Genomic DNA, 24,714 nt, shown 5'->3' on the forward strand with positions numbered 1-24,714 from the left:
CTGGCCATATTACAACATACAATCTAGGATAATTACCAAACCTTGCATCCATTTGGCTTCAAAACCTAGGACAAATGGCACATCAAGCAACCAAGTATTCAAAAGCCAACAAAGCTGGAAGAGAATTTTATTTAGTCCTGGGGATATAGCGTGATTGTCCATTAGACCTGTGCCTAGTTTAAAAGTTGCTGAGTTGATTATGTGACACACAGTGCTCTAATGCTGGAGTGAATAATCCTTGTCACCCATCTGCACCCTTCAATATAGCCCAAATTCAGCAATTGGGGATCCTAGGAACAGCCTGAAAAGTCAATATATGAGGACCATGGTTCTGCATTCTTGGGTGCTTATTTTATATGTTTATTTTACTTATGTTCGACTGTTTTTAGATTGTTATGGAGTTTTTAACTGTTAGGTTGTACACTGCCGAGAGACACATTTTTAGGAGTTGGGCGGCATTAAAATATAATAAAATAAATAAATGTGATTTCAAAATTGCACAACTCCTAAAAGAAAGGCCAAATTGGAATCACCCTTTCAATGACATCTGGAAGATCATAATCTCAAATTGCAGTGCCTCTGTTCTAAAGCAATGCCCATTCCTCCTATTACATCAGAGGGAGTATGCTGCCGGTTCCACCAGTTTGGGTGAACTGGGAGTGATGGCGGCACAAGACCGCCCACCCACCCTGACATCATCACGGACCTTCTGCGCATGTAGAAGGCACACGTGCTCCTGCTATCGAACCGGTAGTGAAACAAATAGAATACCATTATTGTATTACATCATATATATTTTTCTCCCTTTCACTGGTCACCACTTCATTTTATCTGATGGTAGGATCAGTCTAGGCTTTAAGGTGGGGAAACTGTGTTGGGGTCTGTTGCAAAAAGCTAATTTATAGTTTCATGTTCATATTATATGAATACTTCCAAAATATCACTTCACATCTATTGTTTCCATCATATTGACTCAAATACAGGAACTTCATTTAGATAGGGGTCATTTAAATCTGGGAGTCTTCCTGGACATCACAACTGTTGCTTGAAGAGCAGGTGTCAGCTGTGGCATAGGAAGGCCTTTGTACAACTTCATCTTGTGTGCCACTTGTGCCTTTTGTTGTATCAGGAGGCCATACAGTCACATATGCCATGGTCAATGTGCTTTACATGGGACTACTCTTGAAGACTAGCCAAAAGCATTAACCCGTCCAGAATGCATCTGTATGAGCAGTTATGGGCATGTCTCAGTCTGTCCATGTAACAACCCTAGATCTAAAGCTGTACTGATTCTTAGATTTCAAGTCAGGTTGTTGATTGACCTACATGGCATAGGTCCTAGTTACATGAAGAATCCATATCCCCCATAATATCTGCCTGACCAATTTGATCTTGCGGGGTTGGCATGCTCCAAGTTCTTTCAATTAAACAATGTCATCTGTCAGGATTTCAGAAACATGTCTTCTCTGCAGCAGCAGGATCTTCCTGAGATTTAGATGGTCCCCATCCTATTGTTTACAAGAGTCTTGAAGACCCGATTCTGCACCCAAGACTTTGGTGAGGAAAAGTGAAGTTTGTTTGTTTCATTTTTGTCCCTTTTTTGTCATTTTTTTTCAAATAATAATTATTATTATTAAATTTACATGCTACCCAACTTCCCAACTGGGAAATTAATTGTTAATTGGATTTCTCTTGTTTTAATCATTGTGGACCCAGTGTCATTGGCATACAAATATTGGCATATAAATGTGTGGGGAGAGGAGGGAGAAAGTAAGTTTTCTTTAACTCTCTTCACCTTATTAGAAGGATTGTAGCTTCCTCAGAACGAGGGTTGTGAAGAAACTTAGCCATTAATATTTACTAGAACTCATTCTTGGGAACATGTGGAAACCATAGACTTTCCTTAGCTATTTTCAGGAAAATTATTTCATATCTTATTCATTATTATTTGACAAAGTATATGCAAAATAACCAAAAGCAAATCAGAGCAAACTTCCCTATTAAATTGATTAGTTTTCTGATCACCTTTGATTTGAATTAAATTATATGTACTGACAATTTTCAATATAAAAAACCCTAATAAAATAATTACTCTTCCCCTATAACAGTGATGGCGAACCTATGGCACGCGGAGCCATTTGTCAGGGCACGCGAGTTGCTGCCCTGTCAGCTGGCCAGTTCACTCTTTTTTAAAGCCATTTTTCGCCCTCCCCAGGCTCCAGAGGCTTTATAGGAGCCTAGAGTGCGTGAAAAGAGCCCCCCCCCCGTAGGCTTCATGAGCTTCCCTGAAGCCTCCGGAGCGCAAAAAAACAGCCCTACAGGCAAACCGGAAGTTCAGGAATGGACTTGAATGGTTTGCTTGAAGTTTCGTTTTGACTGCTCCGGAGGCTTCAGGGAAGCCTCCTGAAGGTCCCTGAAGCCTCTGGAGAGCTTCCGGGGGGCGGGGAGGCTGTTTCTGCCCTCCCCAGGCTCCTATAAGGCCTCTGGAGCCTGGGGAGGGCAAAAAAAGCATGCAAAAAATGGGGGGTCACACCTGTAGTGTGCGAATGTGCAACGCATTATGGGTGCGGCACGCCTGCACACAACCCCCCTGTGCTCCCCCCACTTATGGCACGCAAGCCAAAAAAGATTCGTCATCGCTGCCCTATAAGAAGCATAACAGAGACTAATTACTGTAGTTAAGAATTTGGTGACCTAGTATCTTTGAGAATTTCAGACATTTCAAGTATGGGGAGAAAAGAAATGTAGAACTGTACAAGTCACAGAAAGTACAATATCTCGCTATGTTTCTGAGCTTCCTTTCAGCATGCAAATCAACATGCTAATGAAAAAAAAGTCACATTACTTCTGGGACTTACTTCTGGGACTTTGCTTCACAGGGTTCCAGCTTCTATTTTTGGAATTTAAAAAAAACTCCTCCCATGTAATCCCATTATTTGGGGTAAAGTCGGGCTGACTGGACAGAACTGAGCATTTACTTGCCAGATACCCTTTCTGATGCCTATGCAGAGTTCACAGCAGATATTCTTTTCTTTGCACCCTAGGAGAAAGAAACATCTGCTGCTGGAAATGAACTCTCAACTTTCCAAGTGGGAGGAAGTGTCTTCACCACTAGGTCATGATACCACTATTATGTTTTTTTTAATTAAAAGATTTTTTAAAAAATTAAGTCAAAGTTAGTTGGTAATTGCCAATAAATTATCCAGAAAGACTATACATTGTGTTTATCCTTAGTTTAACCAGTAGAACAAATTCAGAGCTGCCGTGGGGTGAACATTATTCCATTACCGCACAGTATTCTAGCAACTGTGTAATATGCTGTTCTTTTTAAAAAATATTTAGAAGAAGTTGGTTACTGTTTTCTTGCGCACTGTATCATTTCCTCTATGTTGATTTATTTTTTCCTAGAAACATGACTTTCCCATATCAGGGACAAGGAACACAATTGTTTCACAACTGGCAACTATCTCTTGAAAATGTCAGTATCAGAAAGTGGAAAACGTCTAATTTAAATAATGCATGAGACAGCAGTAAATCTCCAAGGCAGAAACAGAACCTCTTTGTATGGCAAGCCATTTGCAACTCAAAATGTTCTCATGTTATGCTAAATCCTTCATTGTAAGGAAATGTCACTTGCAGTATTACTGACTCAATCAGTGGGAGGTCCTCTTTTTAGAAAGTATTTTTAAGTTAACCATGAAACATAATAAAAAAGATCCTTCGGCTGTGTGAAAGTGTTTCAGTAAAAATGTGAAAGAACGTGACTTAATTGAAAAAAACAGAGATATTTAGTTATGATTTGTTAGAAATCCCATTTCATATTAAATATAATTTCTTGATAAAAGTATCTATGATTAATTGCAATCTTTGAAATTGGTAGCTGGAATTAAAACATCAGATCCAGGGGTCGGCTTCAAAAATTTCAGCAACGGGTTCTCACCAGGGTTGCTGAGTGGGCATGGCCATGGTGGGCGTGGCCTTGTCAACCTCCTATACCACAGCAAGCAGGGGCAGTTTTGCTTTCCCCAGGCATGGAGGCCTTCCTTGAGCCTCTGGGAGGGCGAAAACTGCCTCCCCCAGGCTCCGGAGGCCCTCCAGAGACCAGAAATGGGCCCGGTTTCCAGCCTTCCGGAACTTCCAGAAGGCCTGTTTTTCTCCCTCCCCGAGGTTCCACATGGGCCCTGCGCTTACCAAAACAGGCCGCGTGGAGATTCCTGGGAGGGGCAGGGGGGAGAGGTGGGGCAGGGCCAGCCAGAGTTGGGATTTGGAGGTTCTTGGAAACATAACATTAGCTATGGGTTCTCCCGAACTCGGGCGAACCCATAGCAGCCTATCCCGGATGAGATCCCATTTCCTACTTAAGCTACTGGTTTTGAAGGTTGCCATTTTTTAATGCTAGAAAAGTGGACTATCACAAGGCATTGTAATGATTGATGTTTGTGAAGGTTACTTCTTGGAGTTATTATTGGCCGTGGAATTCTGCAAGGAAGCCACTACAAGCATAGAATAAATAATTTGGAGAAAATATTGTTAGGGATCAGATGGTTGGTGCTGGGGCCAGGTAGAAAGGGCCTTGAAAGAAAAAAGATGTTGAGAAAAATACAAAAGCGCTGGTAGAAAAAAATGAAGATAAAACATTTAAGATATAAACAAATATTTTAACTTAAGTAGAAACAAAGTCTGTAACAAATCAACATTTATTTATAAAGTCACAGATCTGTACTAGGACAATCACTGTAAATTATTGTAGAATAACCTGAGTTCAGAATGTAATGTTACTTATTTGTATAATAAACTATTAAATTATCATTTTGAAAACAGTATCTTCTTGGTACCACAAAGATACCTTATTTAAAAACTATAGAACCCAAGTAACAAGAGAAACATTCACCAAGTCCTGTATGCAATCCAATCTTTTTAAAAGAAAGCATGTCCTTGTCATTTGACATTATACCTCAAGGCCAACAAGCAGGCTCTTGGTGGAACTGTTCTTACACCTCCTCTCTATGGGAAAAACAGACTACTAAACAGTAGCACATAGAAACATTTAATTCTGAGCTAACAATCGGTTTCGACTCATAACAATTGCTCTGTTTACCATTTTGTTTTATTTTTAGCCTCTGCCCTATAAGTTTGGCTTTGAGTAAAAACATGAAAATTAAATGGAAGACCTCAAGAGAAAGGAGCTAGCAGAATAAGCAGGCGACAATCACTTGAAGCCCCTTTTTTAAAAAAATCCTCAATGTATCAAAATTTATACACAATAAAATGCCACCAAAGTAAAGAAAAGAAGGAATCAGACAGGAAATCCCAAAGACAGCATATATTAAAAGAGTATGTTAAAGTGAAGATCCTTAACAGGGGGTTAACTCACGAATGGACCTAAAACAAATTGTATTCCATTGATGAACCGCAGGTCAATTTATGGTAAACCATCTGGAGACTGCGGCTACTGGGATTTATGCCAATAATTGTGAACTCACTGGACTCAAACCACTTCTTAGGCTATTAAATAGGAATGTAGAGTCAATCTCGTTTAGCATTATGCTTTAACTATTAAAAGATCTTGATGCTGGATGTGCACATTTATTTATTTAATTTATTCAATTTTTATTGCCACTCATCTCAGCCAAGTGACTCTGGGTGACCCACTATACTGAAATTATAAAACAGTTAAAACAATAAAAACATCAACAAAATAAACATACAGCAGCCAAGACAGTTAACCAACTAACCATAAAGCCAAAAAAACAGGACCCTTAACACACTGATTTAATCTAATTACTGTTTGCATGTTTGCAGATCAGTATATTAGATGAATCTAGCCAATGTAGTGCGACTAGTTTACCATATAATGGACTGTGTAAACCCAGGCAATTGGATTAATTTATAAGATATGATTCAATTAACTATGGGTTAGTGAAAAGTGGGAACATAGCTTAAAAACTCACTCTTGTTTTTTAAATTCAAAAAAAAGGAAGTAAGTTGGTGGGCCCAAAGCTTTTGTTTAAAAGTGAACCATTAAAAACTGGAGGAGGAGACTCTACTGACCCAGACTTAAATTATTCTTTCCATAGAGTTTCTAGATCTTAAATACCGTAATTAGCAGTTTAAAAAAGTCATTATTAAGCCTGAGAATATATACATATACACCAAGACCAACACCAATGGATGAAGAAGTTAAAGATGAGTACAGTATGTGAGAGCCCAAGAATGGATCAATATGTCAATATGTGATGTCATGAAATGAGTGAAACAGAAATTTAAAGCTTCCACAGTGAGGGAATCATCACTTCTTAAAACTTAAGTGTCCATAATCTGCCACAAAGCCAGATTGCTGAAATGCTGTTTTTATTTAAGAAGAAGAAAAAATTATGGGGAGAACTGGAGATATGCATATCTATCTAGGTTAAGACAGAGAGGTTAATAAATTTGATAACAATAAGGATTATTTATGGTATAATGACATCTTGGAAATGCAACACATTGTGTGATATATCACCCGAACATATTGGAGGAAAAAAAGGCTTCATAATAAAAGTGTTATTTTATTTAATGTGATCCTAAAATCTGGCTGGTGGGATAATTTGTTCTACTGATTTTACCAATACAACTCAGTGAGTAACCCGCTATAAAAGATTGTTCTAAACATTCTGCTAGAGAGATGTTCCCTGAAGATGGACTCCAGGATGAGTCTGAAAGCACAGAAGACTAAACCTCTTGTTAGATATCTACATAAACTGCTGTAGTTTTCACTCAGGTCCGTCGTTTAGGCGGGAAAAAAGGGTTACTCTGATTGGTTGAGAGGTCTGCCAGCTCCCTATAAAAGGAGAGCTGCCAGACCCCGCTGTTGCTGGATTGTACTTACTTGACTTGAATAAAGAGCTGTAGTTACCTTCGACTGGAGTCTGTCCTCTCATTGCCCTGATCTAACACCTCTGGTCCCGGTGATCGACCCAGATTGGATCCTGTTCTAAATTGGCTCTTTGCAACAAAGCAACTATTCTTGCTTATTTTTCCCCCAAATCTATTTTATGATTTTCCTCTGTTACACACAATAAACTTGATTCTTTCATCCCAACAAAAACGGCTTGTTCTTAAGAACATTTAAGCTAAAATTTGCCCCATTTTTGTGCTGAGATCATGAGCAAAATGCTCTCTTGATTTCTCTTGCAACACACTTATCATGTTTGTTTGCACTTAATTCAGAAGTTCCGATCATTTTTTCTCATAAAACAGTTCACGACAATAAACCTTCTCTAGAGCCCTTGAAACTACTTGCAAAGCTTTCTCGTCTAGCTGAAGAAAACACACATTCCACAGGATGAACATTATTTAAAAGCATGCATAGTAATTGCACAATCCATCTTTTCTGTCACTGATAAAGACAGGATGAATACCCAAGTAATGAGACATTTTGATTACAGATGCTATCATAATGTAACCCTGTTAAGACATGGAAGTCATAAATAATAATGTTATGATAGATAATAGACTTTAACCATATACTTAGAATTTGATATTTATGGATGTTGTGTCTTTCTATGTTCTGTCATTCAAATTACATAGTTGTATTAAGCAGGGAGCAGGATGAATTGGTGATAGTCAGAAGGGATGAAGAGTAAATAATATGAATAGGAGCCAGATCTTCTTTGCCAAATGTTCATTGTGGACCAAATGAATACTATGGAAGTTCTTTATAGTCAAACCTACGCACAGAGAATAGCTGCTTTCAGAAGCAATCATTGATGCTTTCTAAAAATTGAAATCCACTTTGAGCTGCTGAAACTGTTCAGAAAAAGAGCCTGTTCCAATCCTCTATTCGGTTCAGGGCAAAAAAGGAATACCAAGTAACAGCTGGCTAAATTCACACATTTGGACTAAACAAAAGGTTTAAGCAATCTTTCTTGAGTAAAACACTGAGGACCGATTTACTTAATTCACTCAATTATAAACCAAGTTTCACAAGCCCAACATTTTTGTTGTTTTGAGTATGTCATTTATTCCTAGTATTTCAAATATGTTTGTAGTACATTTACACATATACACACATATGCTTATACAAATGTGAAACATGCATGAAATTCCTGAAGAAGGCTAAATTTTCAATATTAATTTTAGTTGAAATTGGCAGCCCTAGAGTTTCTTTTTGAAGGTGGTCTATTCTTCTTATTTACAGAAAGTGTCCTATTTCCTGTCTTTGTTCTTCCTTTCAGATTAATGTGGCATTCCATTCCAACCATAATAAATCCAGATGTTCTTACCTTCAAGTGTTTCTCCTTGTTTAGAAAGAGCCTCTCCTGCTCCAGATGTATAAAGAGCGGTTACAGACAAATCATATTTTGTTCCTGGTTCCAAGTTAGGGAGAACTGTACTGGTGGTGTCTCCCCTTACGGTTATCTCTTTAGGTTGACCTCCAATCATTGGTGTGTATGTGACAAGATATTGCTGCACTTTGCCAGGTGCTGAATTCCAAGATAACTTCAATGAGGATGTTGTAGCATCTGAAACCTTCAAGTCTCTTGGTTTTCCAAGCACTATATAGGATAAAAAATAAAAAATAAAAACATCTTAGGAGCAAACCAACCAAACTGCTCCAAGAACAATTTTCTATCTGTGAAATGTTGGTGAAATAAATTACTACGATGCTATTATTTTTTTATAATACAATCAAACCTTTATTCAATGAACTAATTGAATGGGCGCGGTAACCACTATTCCCAAATGTTTTAAATCCAAAAGTAAGCCATCTGCATTAATTGGCATCATTTGTATAATAAGCAGTCATTACACAGACACATACATTGATGTGTGATATTAATTTGTCTCATTTGCATAATAAGCTCATCACTGCAGACATGTTAAAATATATAAAAGGTGAAAATGAAGATACCTTTAAGTGTGTTTTCTGGACTTTTCTATTATTTTAGATGGAATTACCAAATGGAAATTTGGTCCTTTGTACCTGAAGTCTTTAAAAGGTAAATCAAGTTTTCTTGGATAAGCAAGTGATACCCGATAGCACTGGTGTTTAAAGTCAGACAAGCAGTACAGTAATCCTTGAAGACCATAGCTGACTACCTCAAGTATGGAATTAGGGCATGGGACATCATGACACAAACTCCAATTTTTCTGTACAGTACTTGTGTGCAGTGTCACAAGTAAAGGGAGAGGTTTCATTATTTTGACATCACTGTTGTTAGAAATAGATCTCTGGACTAAAAATCACAATTTTAGGAAGAAAAAGATAAGAAATAAGGATCTGCTTGGCTATTGGAATGAAATTCAAGAGATACAGATACATACTATTGCTAAAAAGAAGTGTGGCTTTACAAAGAAACTGGATTCAGAGATTGGCAAAGGCATGTAAATATTTGTGCCTTAATATGCACTAATCAACACGCTCAAGTTGAGACATGTCAAACAATTATTCTACCTGCTGCCAATGAACCAGTGAAATGCATCATAGCTTACTATTACAATGAAGATAGGCTAGTAGATTTGCATTGCTTTATCCTATATGAAAATGCATTTGACTGCAAAAGCAGGATGTGGGTTACCTACCTTCTTCAGTTTTTCCATAGCCATCCAATGGACTTCCAACTCCAGACAAGTACTCAGCAGTTAAGGAAACTTCATATGTTGTATCAGGCATCAGATTATGTAGAGTGGTTGCCCTTTCATTTGCTGGGATGGTTACTTGTTTTGTTTCCCCACCAGTAACCGGTTTATATGCAAGTCTGTATCTGAGAACATTCCCTGGAGCTGGTGACCATCCAACTTTAAAACTATCCGTTGTTTCATCTGTTACTTTCAGGTTTCGTGGAGATCCTATAACTAAAAATAATTTTTCCAAAAATTGTAAGTATTAGCCCCATATTTTAATTCATCTCAAAATAAATATACAAATAAAATCTTGCTAGGTTATATGATCGTATTATTCTGTTCATGCTTTAACACTTTTTGTCAGTGCTATGAAAAATGGACAGTTTGCAACTATGGAATTACCTTCCTATGAAAGTATAATTGGGGCTGTATCAAAACTGTGTATTTGCCCAGGAATTTTATACTGGTGAGTTACTTCAGTTTAATGAATTTCCTGTCTTTCAAGCTTTGTGTTCACTGCATTGGTTGTCATTGTGCTTCCAGGTGCAATTCAAGGTATTGGCTGTCCACCTTTAAAGTCCTTTATGGCTTAGGACTGGGTTACTTGAGGAACCATTTCCCCCCATTGTTACTACCTATCCAGTTTGATCTGGCAGAATGGATATGCTTCAGGTTCTGTCAGCCAAGAAATGTTGGCTGGTGGGAGTTAGGAAACATGCCTTCTCTGCCTTAGCCCTTCCCTCTGGAATATTATCCCTCCAAAGATAAGGAAGACCCCAATCCCGTTGATGTTTCAGAAAGTCTTGAAGACCAGCCTACATGTTAGAAGGTCTTAAAGACCAGGCTAAGTGTGTGAAGGACCTTGTTTCCTGGTTATGTTGACGTGGACAATTATAATATCTCTTGGCTGCTATTTGTATTTAATATCTTTTTGTATTGTATTTTAGCTATTTTAATTGTGTCCACAACCATTAGTTTGACATGGGTGGCCATACAAATAGAATTAATATTTGCTCATTTTTGTAGATGACCTTAATATCTGTAAATGAAGGACAGATTTAATAAATAATTGATAGTTAAACCATTCATCAAAACATATGAAGCACATTCCAAAATATTGTTTCTTAATATTCACTTGAAATTTTATTATTTTTATTTAAAAGTGCAATAAAAACCCTGATTTGAGTAACCATTCAGAGAAAAGTAGCATCCATTATAGCCCAACATTCTTTAAATATGGATTTATATCATTTGTAACATCTATTGAAACAAATGATATAAATCAATTACAAAAATAACATTTATTTATAATAAAATTACATGAATAATCTAGAGAACTTTGGGTATAATGAATTTCATTAGTTAGTTGAACAGATATCTGGACATAGATTTTATCCATTGCATCCAAAATTCACTAAATCAGAGCCCAATATTTCATTGTATTATAAAGAATACCTACTATATGCTAGAGATGAGGAAAAAAGAAGGGATTGATTAAAGACTTTTTAGCATTCTAAAAACCTAATAGTAAGATATATAAAGAGTTTAATACAAATATCAACATGCAAGGATTAATAAGGTATAGATGACAAAGAGAAGTGAATGTTCAGATAAGAATTTAATGTAAAATAGTTTAATATATATATATTAGAACCATAATCCTCTTCTTTCTATTCACAGTCTAATTTAAAAATTTATTCTTGTATGCATGTTTATTTTATTGAGAAATGTATTTACGTCAAACAAATGAATCTTTTTTTAAATAAATCCATTATATATTGTTCCATGTCTTTCTTCCATAAGTCAATGGGAAAGTTTGCTGCATTTCTCACGTAACACTATATTTCTCCTCATGTGACCTCTTAGCTATTATCTGGACACAATAAAATTGGAATTCATACATACTGTATTTATCGGCGTATAACACGCACTTTTCCCCCCGAAAAATAGGGGGCAAATGATGTATGCGTGTTATACGCCGATATACGCCAGGCGATATACGCCAGGTGCACAGAAAAGGATCACGGAGCGCTTCGCCCCAAAAGCAGCTGCTTTTCTGTGCGCCTGGCGTTTAAAACATCCGGCTATCTATCTAAACGCCAGGCGCACAGAAAAGGATCGCGGAGCGCTTCGCCCCAACAGCAGCCGTTTAGATAGATAGCCGGATGTTTTAAACGCCAGGCGCACAGAAAAGCAGCTGCTGTTGGGGCGAAGTGCTCCGTGATCCTTTTCTGTGCGCCTGGCGTTTAGATAGATAGCCGGATGTTTTAAACGCCAGGCGCACAGAAAAGCAGCTGCTGTTGGGGCGAAGTGCTCCGCGATCCTTTTCTGTGCGCCTGGCGTTTAGATAGATAGCCGGATGTTTTAAACGCCAGGCGCACAGAAAAGCAGCTGCTGTTGGGGCGAAGCGCTCCGCGATCCTTTTCTGTGCGCCTGGCGTTTAGATAGATAGCCGGATGTTTTAAACGCCAGGCGCACAGAAAAGCAGCTGCTGTTGGGGCGAAGCGCTCCGCGATCCTTTTCTGTGCGCCTGGCGTTTAGATAGATAGCCGGATGTTTTAAACGCCAGGCGCACAGAAAAGCAGCTGCTGTTGGGGTGAAGCGCTCCGCGATCCTTTTCTGTGCGCCTGGCGTTTAGATAGATAGCCGGATGTTTTAAACGCCAGGCGCACAGAAAAGGATCGCGGAGCGCTTCGCCCCAAAAGCAGCTGCTTTTCTGTGCGCCTGGCGTTTTAAACATCCGGCTATCTATCTAAACACCAGGCGCACAGAAAAGGATCACGGAGCGCTACTCAGCGGGGTGTGGGCGAGAGGAGGAGAGAATGGATGAGCCGTCTCTCCTCTCCCAGACACCCGACTAAAACACTTTCTTTCGCCCGCGGAAGAGCTCGGGCAGGCGAAAGGAAGCGCTTTAGACAGCGGGGTGTGGGTGAGAGGAGGAGAGAATGGATGAGCCGTCTCTCCTCTCCCCGGACTCCCGACTAAAAGTTAATTTAAAAAAAGGAAGGAGGGAAGGATGGAACTGCAAGGGAGGCAGGGAAGGAGGGAGGGAGAAAGGAAGGATAGGAGGATAGGGAAAGAGGAAAGAAGGCAGGCAGGCAGAAGGGAGGGAGGTGCAAGGAAGGAAGGAAGCATAGATAAGCAGGAGGGAAAGAAGGCAGGCAGGCAGGAGGAAAGAGGAAGGAGGGAACTGGAAGGGAGGCAGGAAGGAAGGGAAGGAGGAAGGGAGGGTGGAAGATAGTAGCAGTGAAAGCAGCAGTGTTCATAGTTGCTTTTACTGTCCTTTTACATTATTTACCTTATAAGTGGTAATAATATTAATAAAAAAAAGTTCTGAGCTACCCTTATTTTGCTTCAAAGTTCTTTATTTGAAATTTAAATTTTTTTCCTGAAATTTCCCTCTTAAAATGAAGGTGCGTGTTATACGCCTGTGCGTGTTATACGCCGATAAATACGGTAATTAACTCTCAATTGCTGTTGTTGTTCAGGAGCAACCACCCTAACTTGGTAAGAAAGATTTAGATCTCTATATTAGGGTTCAAAGAGAAGAACAGAATCAAGGCAACAGGAAAGATACCTTCTAAAGTCGTTTCGTTCCCATCCAGTGGAGGTCCATCACCATCTTCATATTCTGCAATCACACTGACAGAATATGTAGTTTTTGGTAGTAAATTAGTAAGGACTGTGTTAGTAACTGGAGCACGTACAGTAACACTGACTTCCTCTCCACCAAGAGCCTCTTTATACTTGATAAGGTAAAACAAAACAGTTTCTCCTGCTGGAGACCAGGTAACTTTGAAGCTGTTAGAAGTAACTTCAGAAAATTCCAAGTTCCTTGCAGGTAAGTGAGCTGTTAAAAAATAACAGTTTAATAAGCAAAGCACAGTTAGATAAATGTTTTAAATTCCAGAGATATGTGGAGGAAAACTTGAATTTTCTATGTAGTAAAGCCTATATGGGGGAAAATGTGATTTCTCTGTGTCAGGGGTGTCAAACTCAAGGCCCCCGGACTAGATCCGAATCTTGGGGTGCTTAGATCTGGCTTGCAGGGCTGCCCTGAAAATAGCGAAAGACTGGCCCAGGGTGCCTCTGCCAGCGAAAATGGAGCTTGTAAGGGCCACATGTGGCAGAGGCCATCCCAGCCAAAAACGGAGATTGGAAGCCCATTTTTGCTGGCAGAGCACTTGGGCCACCACAGGTGCCCTAGACATGAGTGATGTCAAGCTGGCCATGTCCACTCTGGCTACGCCACTCCCCACCCCCAGAGGTCCAACACAACCCTCTCAACGAAATCGAGTTTGACACCACTGCTCTATTGTAGTAAAGTCTTGTTCAGCTTGCTTGCTAAGTTACCCACATCTTAAATAAAAACAAAAATCTGACTTACTCTAAAAAATAGGAATGCAAAACGTATTTTATAACTAATATGCTTCATGTATACTAGACAACAACCACAGCATGACCTTTGAGCAGCAAAAAAAAACCCAAAAGAGAATTACATTAAAGCAAAAATCAGCTGAAACTCAATTAAAACACAAACCATTGGACATAATACACTCATGCCAGAGGTCCCCAGCTAACATCCCACCCATTGCCTGGAGGAAAACCCAAGTCTTCATGATTAACTACACTGACTTAAGTACTTATTAAGAAAGAGAGGATGGGTTCAATAAATATAACTAACTGATATGCAGACTTCAGAAATATTCCATTCAATTTTTCAACAAAATAAGACAGAGTAATATTTGCTGTGAAAGAGGCACAGCATACTCTATTTAAATAAATAACAGAAACACCCCGTTCCCCCCCCAAAAAAAACCCTTAATTATTTGAAACCAACAGTATCACAGTAATGAAGAATCAAACCAGCTAGCACAGTGCTTAAATGAATCTATGCCACTCTGATCGGAAATCAAAGCTGATAATAGCTTAAAATAGTAACAATTTAATTGGAGAAGAAGGCCACGGTGAAGAGTTCTGTTTTTTTCATCTGCGCATCTCTTTCTGGTATCTGAAGTTTCTCCGATTCTCTTTGGCAGGCAACAAACAAAGGAGCTAGGAGTCGGGAAAACTCTAATCCAGAGCCTGCTCTATTGTCACCTGGTTAGCTGCCTTTGGTAGCTAAACCTGAAGGTCATAGAACAACAGAGTTGGAAAGAGCATTTAGGCCACCAAGTCGGATAAAATTTAAAGCATCCACAATAGATGCCTGACTATTTTGTACGTGAACACCTAGAGGGGAAGGTGAGCCCATTATTTCCCTGAGTAAATGATTTCACTGTCAAACTATTACTACCTCCTTCTAAAAACGTAAATCATATTACTCCACACCCTGCCCTCTGGAATATAAAGAACAGGTAAAGAAGTATTTACTTTCTTTTGTGTGATATGCTTTCTGGAATTCCATTCTCACACCCAATTTTCTTTTCTCAAGGCTAAGGACACCTAGCACCTTCAGTCTGTTTTCTAGTCTCCTGATAATTCTCATTACTTTTCTGAACCCTATCTGAGTTTCCTTGTATTTTTAAAGTGGAGTGCCCAGAATCAGGCAAAATACCCAAACAGAGGTTTGGCCAAAGTACAATGAAATAGAATGATTGTAACTTATCACTTGAAAGCTATACTTTAGCTGAAGTAACCTAAAACTGCATTTATCTTTTGGCTGTCGGTTCACACCACAGACTCCATATCCTACTGCACAGGCAACATTAATAACAACGTATGTATTTATTTCACTTATATGCCTCCAAATCAACCGTAGACTCGTGCTGCTTTATAAAAAAAATCAGCAATAAAAACAGTCAGAGAACAGAACCAAAGTTAAAACATCCACATTGAAGTATAAAATAAAAATAGAACTAACCTACTTATCCAAATGTAAAAAACACACAAATATAATTTTAAAAATACTAATTCTAATAACACCATCTTCATTGTCAAAACCACCATTAGTCAATTGCAAAAGGCAGTTTTACTTGGAACAGCTTTCATCCTGCAATGATACCTTTATTTAATACCAACAAACACCCACATCTGTTTATTCCAACTCTTCGAAAGGCACTTAATAGGTGGATAAAAATGCCAAATCTAGTCTAAACACCTGACTACAAAATGAACCAATAATAATAATAATTTACTTGGAACAGCATATTAAAATGAAATTAATTTTTTTTTAAAAAAATTGTTTTTTCTAAAGATAGTATCTTGAATCCTATTAAATCTCCATCATGGAGATGATTCTTCTGCTCATAGAACATTCCTTCCAATTGAAGGGAAATAATATTGCCCAACTTGAGCCTTTTAGGTATCTCATACAAAGCTAACATACCGAAATTAATCCCCACTGGTTTCTATGGCAAAGACCCATTGAGTTAAAAGGGGTTTTTTTTTTTTTTTTGCATATGGTCAGTGCAAAGTGAAAAATTTGCCATTTGTATAAAACAATCCAATTCCATTTAGGAATATTTGACAAAACCATTATTTTCTTCAAAGAGGTATCAAGTTGCAAGCACAGAGACCTCGCAAATGCCAGCAGCAGCTGCCTCACTTGGGCACCCCTCATCAGCAGTGAGAGGCAGGAGATGGCACAGATCAGGTGGGGTGGGGTGGAAGGCAGAATGCATGGCAGTCAAAGGGATTGGGATGATGGAGAGATAAGTCAGGTCGGAGGAGCTGAAACACACGCTGGGTTTGGAAATGTAGACAGGTCTGCCAAGCGCCCAAATTTTGATCACTTGACCATAGGGACACTGCAGATTTGATTCCAAGGACCAGCCATAACTACCATTTGTGCAATACCGCTGTAACTTCAAATAGTTGGTCATTAAGCATAGACTACCTGTAGGCTGCTCTATTAATTCTCTCCCCCTTTTCTTTCCATGCTTAATTCCTGACTCTTTTAAATGAGACCATTCAATATTTCAAAAACATTACTGACCGAAATATAATGTTTTCCCCGTTTTTATTTACAGAGAGGGTTATTTATGATTGGTTGGGAACACATCTGTTTCCACAAAGCAATTTTCCCCGTAGCTCCATATGGCTTTTAAGTTCTCATGTCATCTGGCAATGACTTTCACCCATTGCTAGAAAAAGAAACAAACCTAAAACAAGTCATGAGTTATTTTAGGTTTGTTTATCAGAGGAACAAGATCAGAAGTCACTACGAGAAAGCACCTTAAACTTTAGACCAGCTTTTGGTGAGCTATATAGGGATGTGGAAGGTATCCAATAGGTAAAGGTAAAAGTTCCCCTTGCACATATGTGCTAGTCGTTCCTGACTCTAGGGGGCGATGCTCATCTCCGTTCCAAAGCCAAAGAGCCAGCGCTGTCCACAAGATGTCTCTGTGGTCATGTGGCCGGCATGACTAAACGCCGAAGGCACATGGAATACTGTTACCTTCCCACCAAAGGTGGTCCCTATTTTTTCTACTTGCATTTTTACATGCTTTCGAACTGTTAGGTTGGCAGAAGCTGGGACAAGTAACGGGAGCTCACTCTGTTACGCGGCACTAGATATTCGAACCACCAAACTGCCGACCTTTCTGATCACAAACAAGCTCAGCGTCTTAGCCACTGAGCCACCGTGTCCCTACAACAATCCATAAACTGTGCTTTAAGCATTTAATTTCCCTCAGAGTAGTAGTAAAGCATGCTGCTATTTATCGTTTGTTCCCTCTCTTCAGTGAGTATTTTCATCACACGTGTCTACATGGAATGAAACACCACCTTACCTTTTCTTTTAATCGCTTCAAGTTCCTGTTCAATTTGCAAACAGACGGACTGTGTAAGTTCAAATGATATTTTTTGAAAAGCATCAAAATCTTCCACAGTGTAGACATGGGTGTCTGCTGGGGGGGTAGCAATGGCTTCCAACTCAGACCGTACAGCATCCTTAACGCCGACTGCAAATATCTCTACATTTGTGTTCCTCAGTTTTATGGCTGGGTCTTTAAAAGCATCAGATGATTTTCCATCGGTAATAAGAATCATGACTCTTGCAACATTTGGTCTTGCACCCCTATTTGGGACGAGGACTTTTTCTCTTACGTAGGTCATAGCTTTGCCTGTGTTGGTAGATCCACCTCTGTAGGGGAAGGTGTTTATAGCTCGAATTACATCGTCAATTCTGTTGTATTTGTTCAAAGAAAATTCCGTATATGGATCCCTGCTGTACTGCACAAGGCTTATTTGGACTTTTTCAGGTGAAATCTCGAAGCTTTTAACTAACACTTCTAAAAATGCTTTCACTTTAGCAAAATTGGCAATACCAATACTGTAGGAGCCATCAACCAAAAGCACAATATCGGCTTTTACATCTATTCCTTGTGCGCATTCTGTAAAAAAGAAATATGGGCATTTAGTATCAATATAGCATTTTAGGAGGGGAAAAAATGCAATGTTTGTTTCTTTCGCCTGGCTTTTAAGCTGACAACATTGTTTTCGCTAGGTCTTCATATGTCATTGACTGTATTCCATTAATATTGCAATGCTACCATAAATACGTATTTGACACGTTACCTGCTTCTGATTTTTCTAGAAAGTAGCAGTATATAATTGTTGCTGTTTGTTAGAAAGTAAGAACTCTTAAATTATCTGAAGTATAAGTAGTTCTCAACATGCCATAATTGGGACCAAAATTTCCGTTGCTAAGCATAGTAGTTGTTGAAAGAGACACCCCCGATTTTACAACTCTTTTTGCCACAGCTGTTAAGCGAATAACTGCAGTTGTTAAGTGCTGGGAAGGTAAAATGGCGGCCACGTGGCCCCAGAGTCGTAAATACAAGCCATTCACCAAACGCTTGAATTTTGATCACGTGATCATGGGTATACACTGATAAATCACTCTTTTCAGTAACTTCACAGTGACTAAACAAATGGTTGTAAATTGAGGACTACCTGTATCTATATATTCCAGCATCCTATTTCCAACAGCGCAGAAGCAATTCAATGAAGAAGAAGAAAAGAGAAAATATCACAGGCTGTTTGAAGGAAATTCACAAGAGAACCATCACAGCTCAACTGCTAAGCACAACCTATGGCCCCCTCCTATTGTTTGTATGGCTACAGTCTAGATTCAAAGGGCAAAAGGCAATTTGGAACGTAGGTGGGTATGCACATAACAACTGTCTCTTTAAATTTAAGGCATGTCTTCCTGGAACTGGGAAGAAAAAGATGCAACTTCTTTAAGGGGTTGCCAACAAGTAACCCACACATCCCAAGTCAGCTATTCTCCTTCAAATCCTCTTCACTACACACACCTACCACTGCGTGTGTAGCAACAGATGGAACAGTTGGCAGTTAAAGAGTTTGTACTGAAGTTGAATCCGCATATTCTTTCAAAGATGCAGCTATTGGTATATCTTTTTAGCTGATCAAGGTTGGGATATGATAATAACAGGCAGGAGAATTTTTAATTGTTCAGCTATTTCATTTTCATTTTGGATTGGATCTTCCATAATTAAGTAATTGCATCTGTGAGCATATCCCCCCTGCAGTGCCAAAAAGTAATCCACTGTAATAAGGAGATCACATTATTACAATATATAAAAGACCTGATTCAGAACAGGGCTGCAGAAGAGTGCCAAACATCTTAAACTCAGCATCTCAATGAAGTTCCTTGATGTTACTGTAAACAGCCAAAAGGAAGTCATATTTATTTTTATTTATTTATATTACACTTTTCTATCCTGTTGCAATCAAGACTCTTGGCAGCTTCCACAGAATATGAGCTGGTACTAGGCAGAAGAGTTCTAAGAACTTCCGTTCAAAAGCAAATCTCTCTTCAGTTGGATTCTCGTAATCCAACTGAACAGGCATCAACTTAACTTTTTCAGTACGTCTGAAATTAATTCTTATTTTAAAAAATGCTTATTTGTTTCCTGGAAATTTCAGTAAGTTAGTTTTAATCTAAGAAGTTACAATTATGATGTTATGATTTGCTTTGCAAAAGTATATTTTTGCATTTTGTTAAGTCGAGAAGAGAGCTAGCTATTCCTTGTATTGGAAAGCCTCCCTGGGGTGGGGGGGAGGGGGAGATGGGGCCCAGAGACTTTTCAAGTAAGGAGTTGCCCATAAGCTCACAGCTGAGGTTGTAAGGTTTATTGAGACTGTTGGCCTGAGAGCAGGAGATCAAGCTTCAAACTACTGCTTGCCAAACTTGTATACTTTCTTAGTGTGAAAATTTATTTTGAAAGTTACTTTGAGCTCTTGGATTTCTAAGACTTTAGAACGCTTGTTTTTGTTTATGATCCTGAATCTGAATGTTAAAAAGCTTGGGAGGAATAAACTTCAGTTGGTCCTCTATGATTTTGGAGAGTCCAGTCTTGATTTTCTGTTGCTCACTGGTCATCTCTCCACCTTTCTGTCTTCTAGGGTTTCTACCATACTCTGCTTGGATCTATTTCTTTCCAATCTAAACGAGATTGGAGTAAGAGATGTTCCGTAGCTGGAGGAAAATAACGGGCAGAAATCACAGCCAATCAACCACATTGAAATACTTTCAAAAGAGCCGTCTGTTTGTGTATGTAAGGTCTTTCTTTACAGCCAAAGCTGAAAATGATCAAAACCAGTACAGACTTACAGGAAAGGTGGTATGCCCACAAACAGCAAAAATGGTCAATAGGTTCTAGGAAGTTCCCAACTTCTGTAACCACATTATTTTTGAAGTGTATGACAAACAAGGGGGGGGGGACCTCTTTAAAATCAGAACAGTTAAAGCAGGGGTGTCCAAACTTGGCAACTTTAAGACTTGTGGACTTCAACTCCCAGAATTCCCCAGCCAGCTGGCTGGGGAATTCTGGGAGTTGAAGTCCACAAGTCTTAAAGTTGCCAAGTTTGGACACCCCTGAGTTAAAGATAGCTTCAAGCTGCCCCAGCTTGTGATTTTGGGTGAGATAAAAGCAACATCATGAGGATATAGTAAAAAAAAAACAGTTATGGGAATATATTTGCACCTTAAATAGAGGGATGTGCGAGAGCTCTAAATTTCCTGACATTTATTTTTTACTTCAGACATAGGTTGGGCCTTGACTGATTATAAATCTTCTTTTTTTATTGAATATAGTACCATCCCTGCATTTTGTAGGGTCAACTCCATAAATTCATTATAACTTATATTCTAATTTATTAAAACATAATTTACCTTCAACAAATTTTAGGCTGGTCCGTTTTTGACTCTATAACGCTTTTGAAAATTGCTATCGTGACAGTTTGGGTGCAGGCCTCAATAGGCCATAAAGATTTAATAGGTTCTTTTGCCCAAGAATGGAATTGTCCATCCATGGTGCAGGAGGTTTGATTTATTCCTCATTTCATTTCAGAACGCTGGGTCTCAAATGTTTCTATCAGCTTATCAAAAATCCATGCAACAAGCTTTTTTTTAAAAAAAATATTTTCCTCTGTAGTATTTTAATTTTGCATGATTTGCCACTGACATACAATAGATCATTTCAATGACAATGACTCACCGACTCGAACTTTCATTGGCTGTGTTTTTTCCATTATAGACACTGGTTCACTTGGAGTCAGTCCTTTCATGGCATACACATTAATTTGGTATTCTGTGTCTGCTGAAAGATCTTTTACATTAAAAGCAGTAGTTTGTGGTCCTACATTCATTGAGAATTGTTTGGCATCAGCTATCATTGGAATAATGTCCACCTTATAACCAGTTATGTCACTAGGAGATGGATCCCAAGTGATTTTGATAGCTCTTGATGAGATTTGTGAGGCTGCCAGATTTGAAGGCGGTTCTAACGCTGAAAAATGAACAAAAATGCAGTCATAAATATGTCCTTTGAGCAAAGAGATTAATGCTAAATATACCTACCCCCCAAATAGCCCATGGGTAAATAAATACAAGAGCAAATGATATCGGTTTTCTAGTCAATCTGATTAGAGAATTAATCTATGAATTGAACAAAAGTTACAAATAAATGTAGACTGAATTATGACTATTTTTTGTCCTGTACAGTTGGAATGACATTGGTACCCCACAGATGATGAAAAAGAAGTCAGTCTCTCATTTACTCAGAAGTTAGTGATGCTGAGTTCAGTGCAACTTATTCCCAAGAAAAAATCCTGATTACTTAACAGATCTTCATAAGAGTTCAATTAAAGACAATGGGACTTAATTCTGAGCGGATATGCATGGAACTGTAGTATATAATAATAATAAGCTTCCATTGGTCTCTCTACATAATTAAAAGGAACCCTCCTTGACTGATCATTACGTTTAATCACTGCCACATGGCTTTCTAAATGAGTATAAATTTGGAAAGTGAATATACAAATCCCAGAAACAAACAAAAAACTTCCAATTGGATATTTTCAGAAGTGATATTCATCCAGACTTTTTTTTTTTTTTGCTAGCTGACTGGCCTGAAAACAATGGTATTCTATTAAATAGTACCAGAAGCCAATGAGATATCAAGTGTAGCTACCATAGACACATTGCACCTATCCCATTTCTGACAGAAGTAATCCACAAGTGTGCTCAATCCCAGTCCCATACCTAGGCTTGAAACCTGACTGGAAGTGGTCCAGAAAATCTACACCCTCCAGCTTCTCTGTAATTCTAGTGCAACCTTCTCAATTATCTTCCCTTAGAAAAGGCTGGATACAGAACAAAAAGTATCCAATATGGTTGAGTTCATTGATGGTTTCCTTAATGGCACTGTAGTCAGAGGTCAACTGAAGAAACCATCAAACCACTGACCATGATAAATTAAGTTTCAAAACTGGTCAAGGAAAAATTAACCTGGGTAAATTTAAAACTAAAGCTAATTAAGTGGTATGATCATTCTACTGTATTTTATTATTTTTCCCTACAATGTTGTTGTTAGTTGTGAAGTCATGTGCGACCCATCGCGACCACATGGACAATGTTCCTCCAGGCCTTCCTGTCATCTACCATCCTCTGGAGTCCATTTAAGCTCACGCCTACTGCTTCAGTGATTCCATCCAGCCACCTTATTTTCTGTCGTCCCCTTCTTCTTTTGCCTTCAATCGTTCCCAGCATTTTAATCTTCTCCAGTGAGTCCTTCCTTCCCATTGGGTGGCCAAAGTACTTGAGTTTCATCTTCAGGATCTGGCCTTCTAAGGAGCAGTCAGGGTTGATCTCCTCGAGGACTGACCAGTTTTATCACCTTGCAGTCCAAGGACTCTCGCAGGAGTCTTCTCCAGCACCATAATTCAAAGGCCTCAATTCTTTGGTGCTTTCTTATGATCCAACTTTCACAGCCATACATTGCAACTGGGAAAACCGTAGCCTTGACTATACACACTGTTTTTGGCAGGGTTACCTATTCCCTACAATAAGTAATGAATATTATATAATTGTTATATATTTTAGAAACTTCAGGCAGCCTTGGAACCTCAAGATCTACCTTACTGCTCTTTCAAAAGTGCTTTATGGTAGACCAAATCCTCATTGCCTTGCTAAGCAGAAATATTAGTCACGAAAAAGAAAGTGTTACATTTGCTGTCCCATTATTAAAGCTATATATTTATCTAAGGATGAAGTTAATTACAGTGATACTTCAAAAAATACCTTCTTCTCCGCTAACCAAGTCACCCAGCTGTTCATCCACTCCCGAGCAGACCTGTGAGACAATTTCATTCTGAATATCCGCAATACCATCAAAGTTGGCCACATTAAAAACATGATTCAATGAGGGCTGGGATGCCATTAACTTCAACTCTTTGGCATCTGCAGCTTTGATTCCTAGAAAATGGTAGAGATAACAATACTAAACAAGTTTGTCCAATCATGTGGCACATAGATGTTCTTGTATTTTCCAATGCTCTTGATATAATGAAAGTTTTCTATATCAATACTTCAAACTACCTGTCATTGCTGAGATAAAATGTCCGCTACTCTTATTTTCCCAATTTGACTGTATGATGTTTTATACTGGGAGATGAAATCTCCTCTTATTCAGAGGTGGGCTTCAAAAATTTTAGCAAGGGATTTTCTGCCCAGTTGCTGGGCGGGCGTGGCCATGGTGGGCGTGGCCTAGTCGGTCTCCTGCACCAGGGGGGGGCGTTTTTGCCCTCCCAGGACTCCGGAGGCTTTCCGTGAGCCTCCAGGAGGGCGAAAACAGCCTCCCCAGGCGCCAGAGGCCAGAAACGGGCCCATTTCCATCCTTCCAGAACTTCTGGGAGGACCATTTTTCGCCCTCCCCAAGCCTCCATGCGCGCCCTGCACTTATCTGCATCCAAAATGGGGACTCCTGGAAGGGGACTCCTGGGAGGGGACGAGCGGGCAGGGCTAGCCAAGAGTAAGATTTGGGGGTTCTCCGAACTGCACAGAATCTTAGCTAGAGGTTCTCCCAAACCCTGCAAACCCTCAGCAACCCACCCCTGCTTATTGCTTTCTCAGCCCACAGATTGTTACATGGACATCCATAGTCTAGCAGCAGCAGGACTGTATTATACTACCATTATATTAAATCTGCACAGTAGGTCAATAGAAGAGCACGATTGTAGAAAAATACATTTTTTTTTGCATCTTCGGGAATTAGGTTTAAACTATTTATTCAGCAAAGCAATGTTTTAAAGCATTCTACTTTTGTTGATATTACTGAAATTATATAAAATGAAAGTGTTGAGAGATTATTTTAATCTCTATAAAAGATCATTTTATGGTATAGTTGGCATTCTAACTTCTCGTTGTCCTTGAATTTAAGAATGTAATCTAACTAGTTATAGTTTTCACAGGGGAAGTGCATTTTTATAACAAGCGAAATTTAAATTTTGCTTTACATTTCTCTCTGTGGATAAATTACAATAATCACCAACAACAATATAGAATTGAACATACCCAAAGAAAAGACTTCAACTCCAGTGCTACGAAGTTCTCTTGCAGGAATTTCTACTTCATCCTGAGATTTTCCATCCGTAATGATAATTGCCACTTTGGGAAAGCCATTTCTTGCTCCAGCAGACTCCGTAAAAGCATTTCTAATCAGATAATCAATAGCTTCTCCTAAAATTACAAAACAAATTGAATTTTTTAAATCAAAACCATTAATGTTAAGATCAAATTCAAAATAATAAAGTCATAAAAGAGAGCATCACCCACTCACCCTCCCCAAAAATGGCTGA

General features: G+C 38.8%; 1 protein-coding gene across 6 annotated transcripts in view; it reads right to left on the bottom strand.

The window, feature by feature from the left end:
- Positions 1-24,714, bottom strand: part of COL12A1 (collagen type XII alpha 1 chain) — a 138,942-nt gene that overhangs the window by 88,599 nt on the left and 25,629 nt on the right. For 5 of the 6 annotated variants that reach the window (XM_081942947.1, XM_081942945.1, XM_081942946.1 and 2 more), the window contains exons 7-13: positions 24,431-24,595; positions 23,159-23,332; positions 21,075-21,365; positions 17,340-17,942; positions 13,184-13,456; positions 9,565-9,837; positions 8,265-8,537 (exon numbers count right to left, since the gene is read on the bottom strand). The exons of the other annotated variant lie outside the window; for it this stretch is intronic. In XM_081942947.1, the coding sequence (XP_081799073.1) occupies positions 8,265-8,537; positions 9,565-9,837; positions 13,184-13,456; positions 17,340-17,942; positions 21,075-21,365; positions 23,159-23,332; positions 24,431-24,595 (2,052 nt within the window). The remainder of the gene's footprint in view (positions 1-8,264; positions 8,538-9,564; positions 9,838-13,183; positions 13,457-17,339; positions 17,943-21,074; positions 21,366-23,158; positions 23,333-24,430; positions 24,596-24,714) is intronic. 6 annotated transcript variants of the gene reach the window in all.

This window comes from Natrix helvetica (genome assembly GCF_964273705.1).
Source record: "Natrix helvetica genome assembly, chromosome: 2".
Classification (NCBI taxonomy): Eukaryota; Metazoa; Chordata; class Lepidosauria; order Squamata; family Natricidae; genus Natrix; species Natrix helvetica.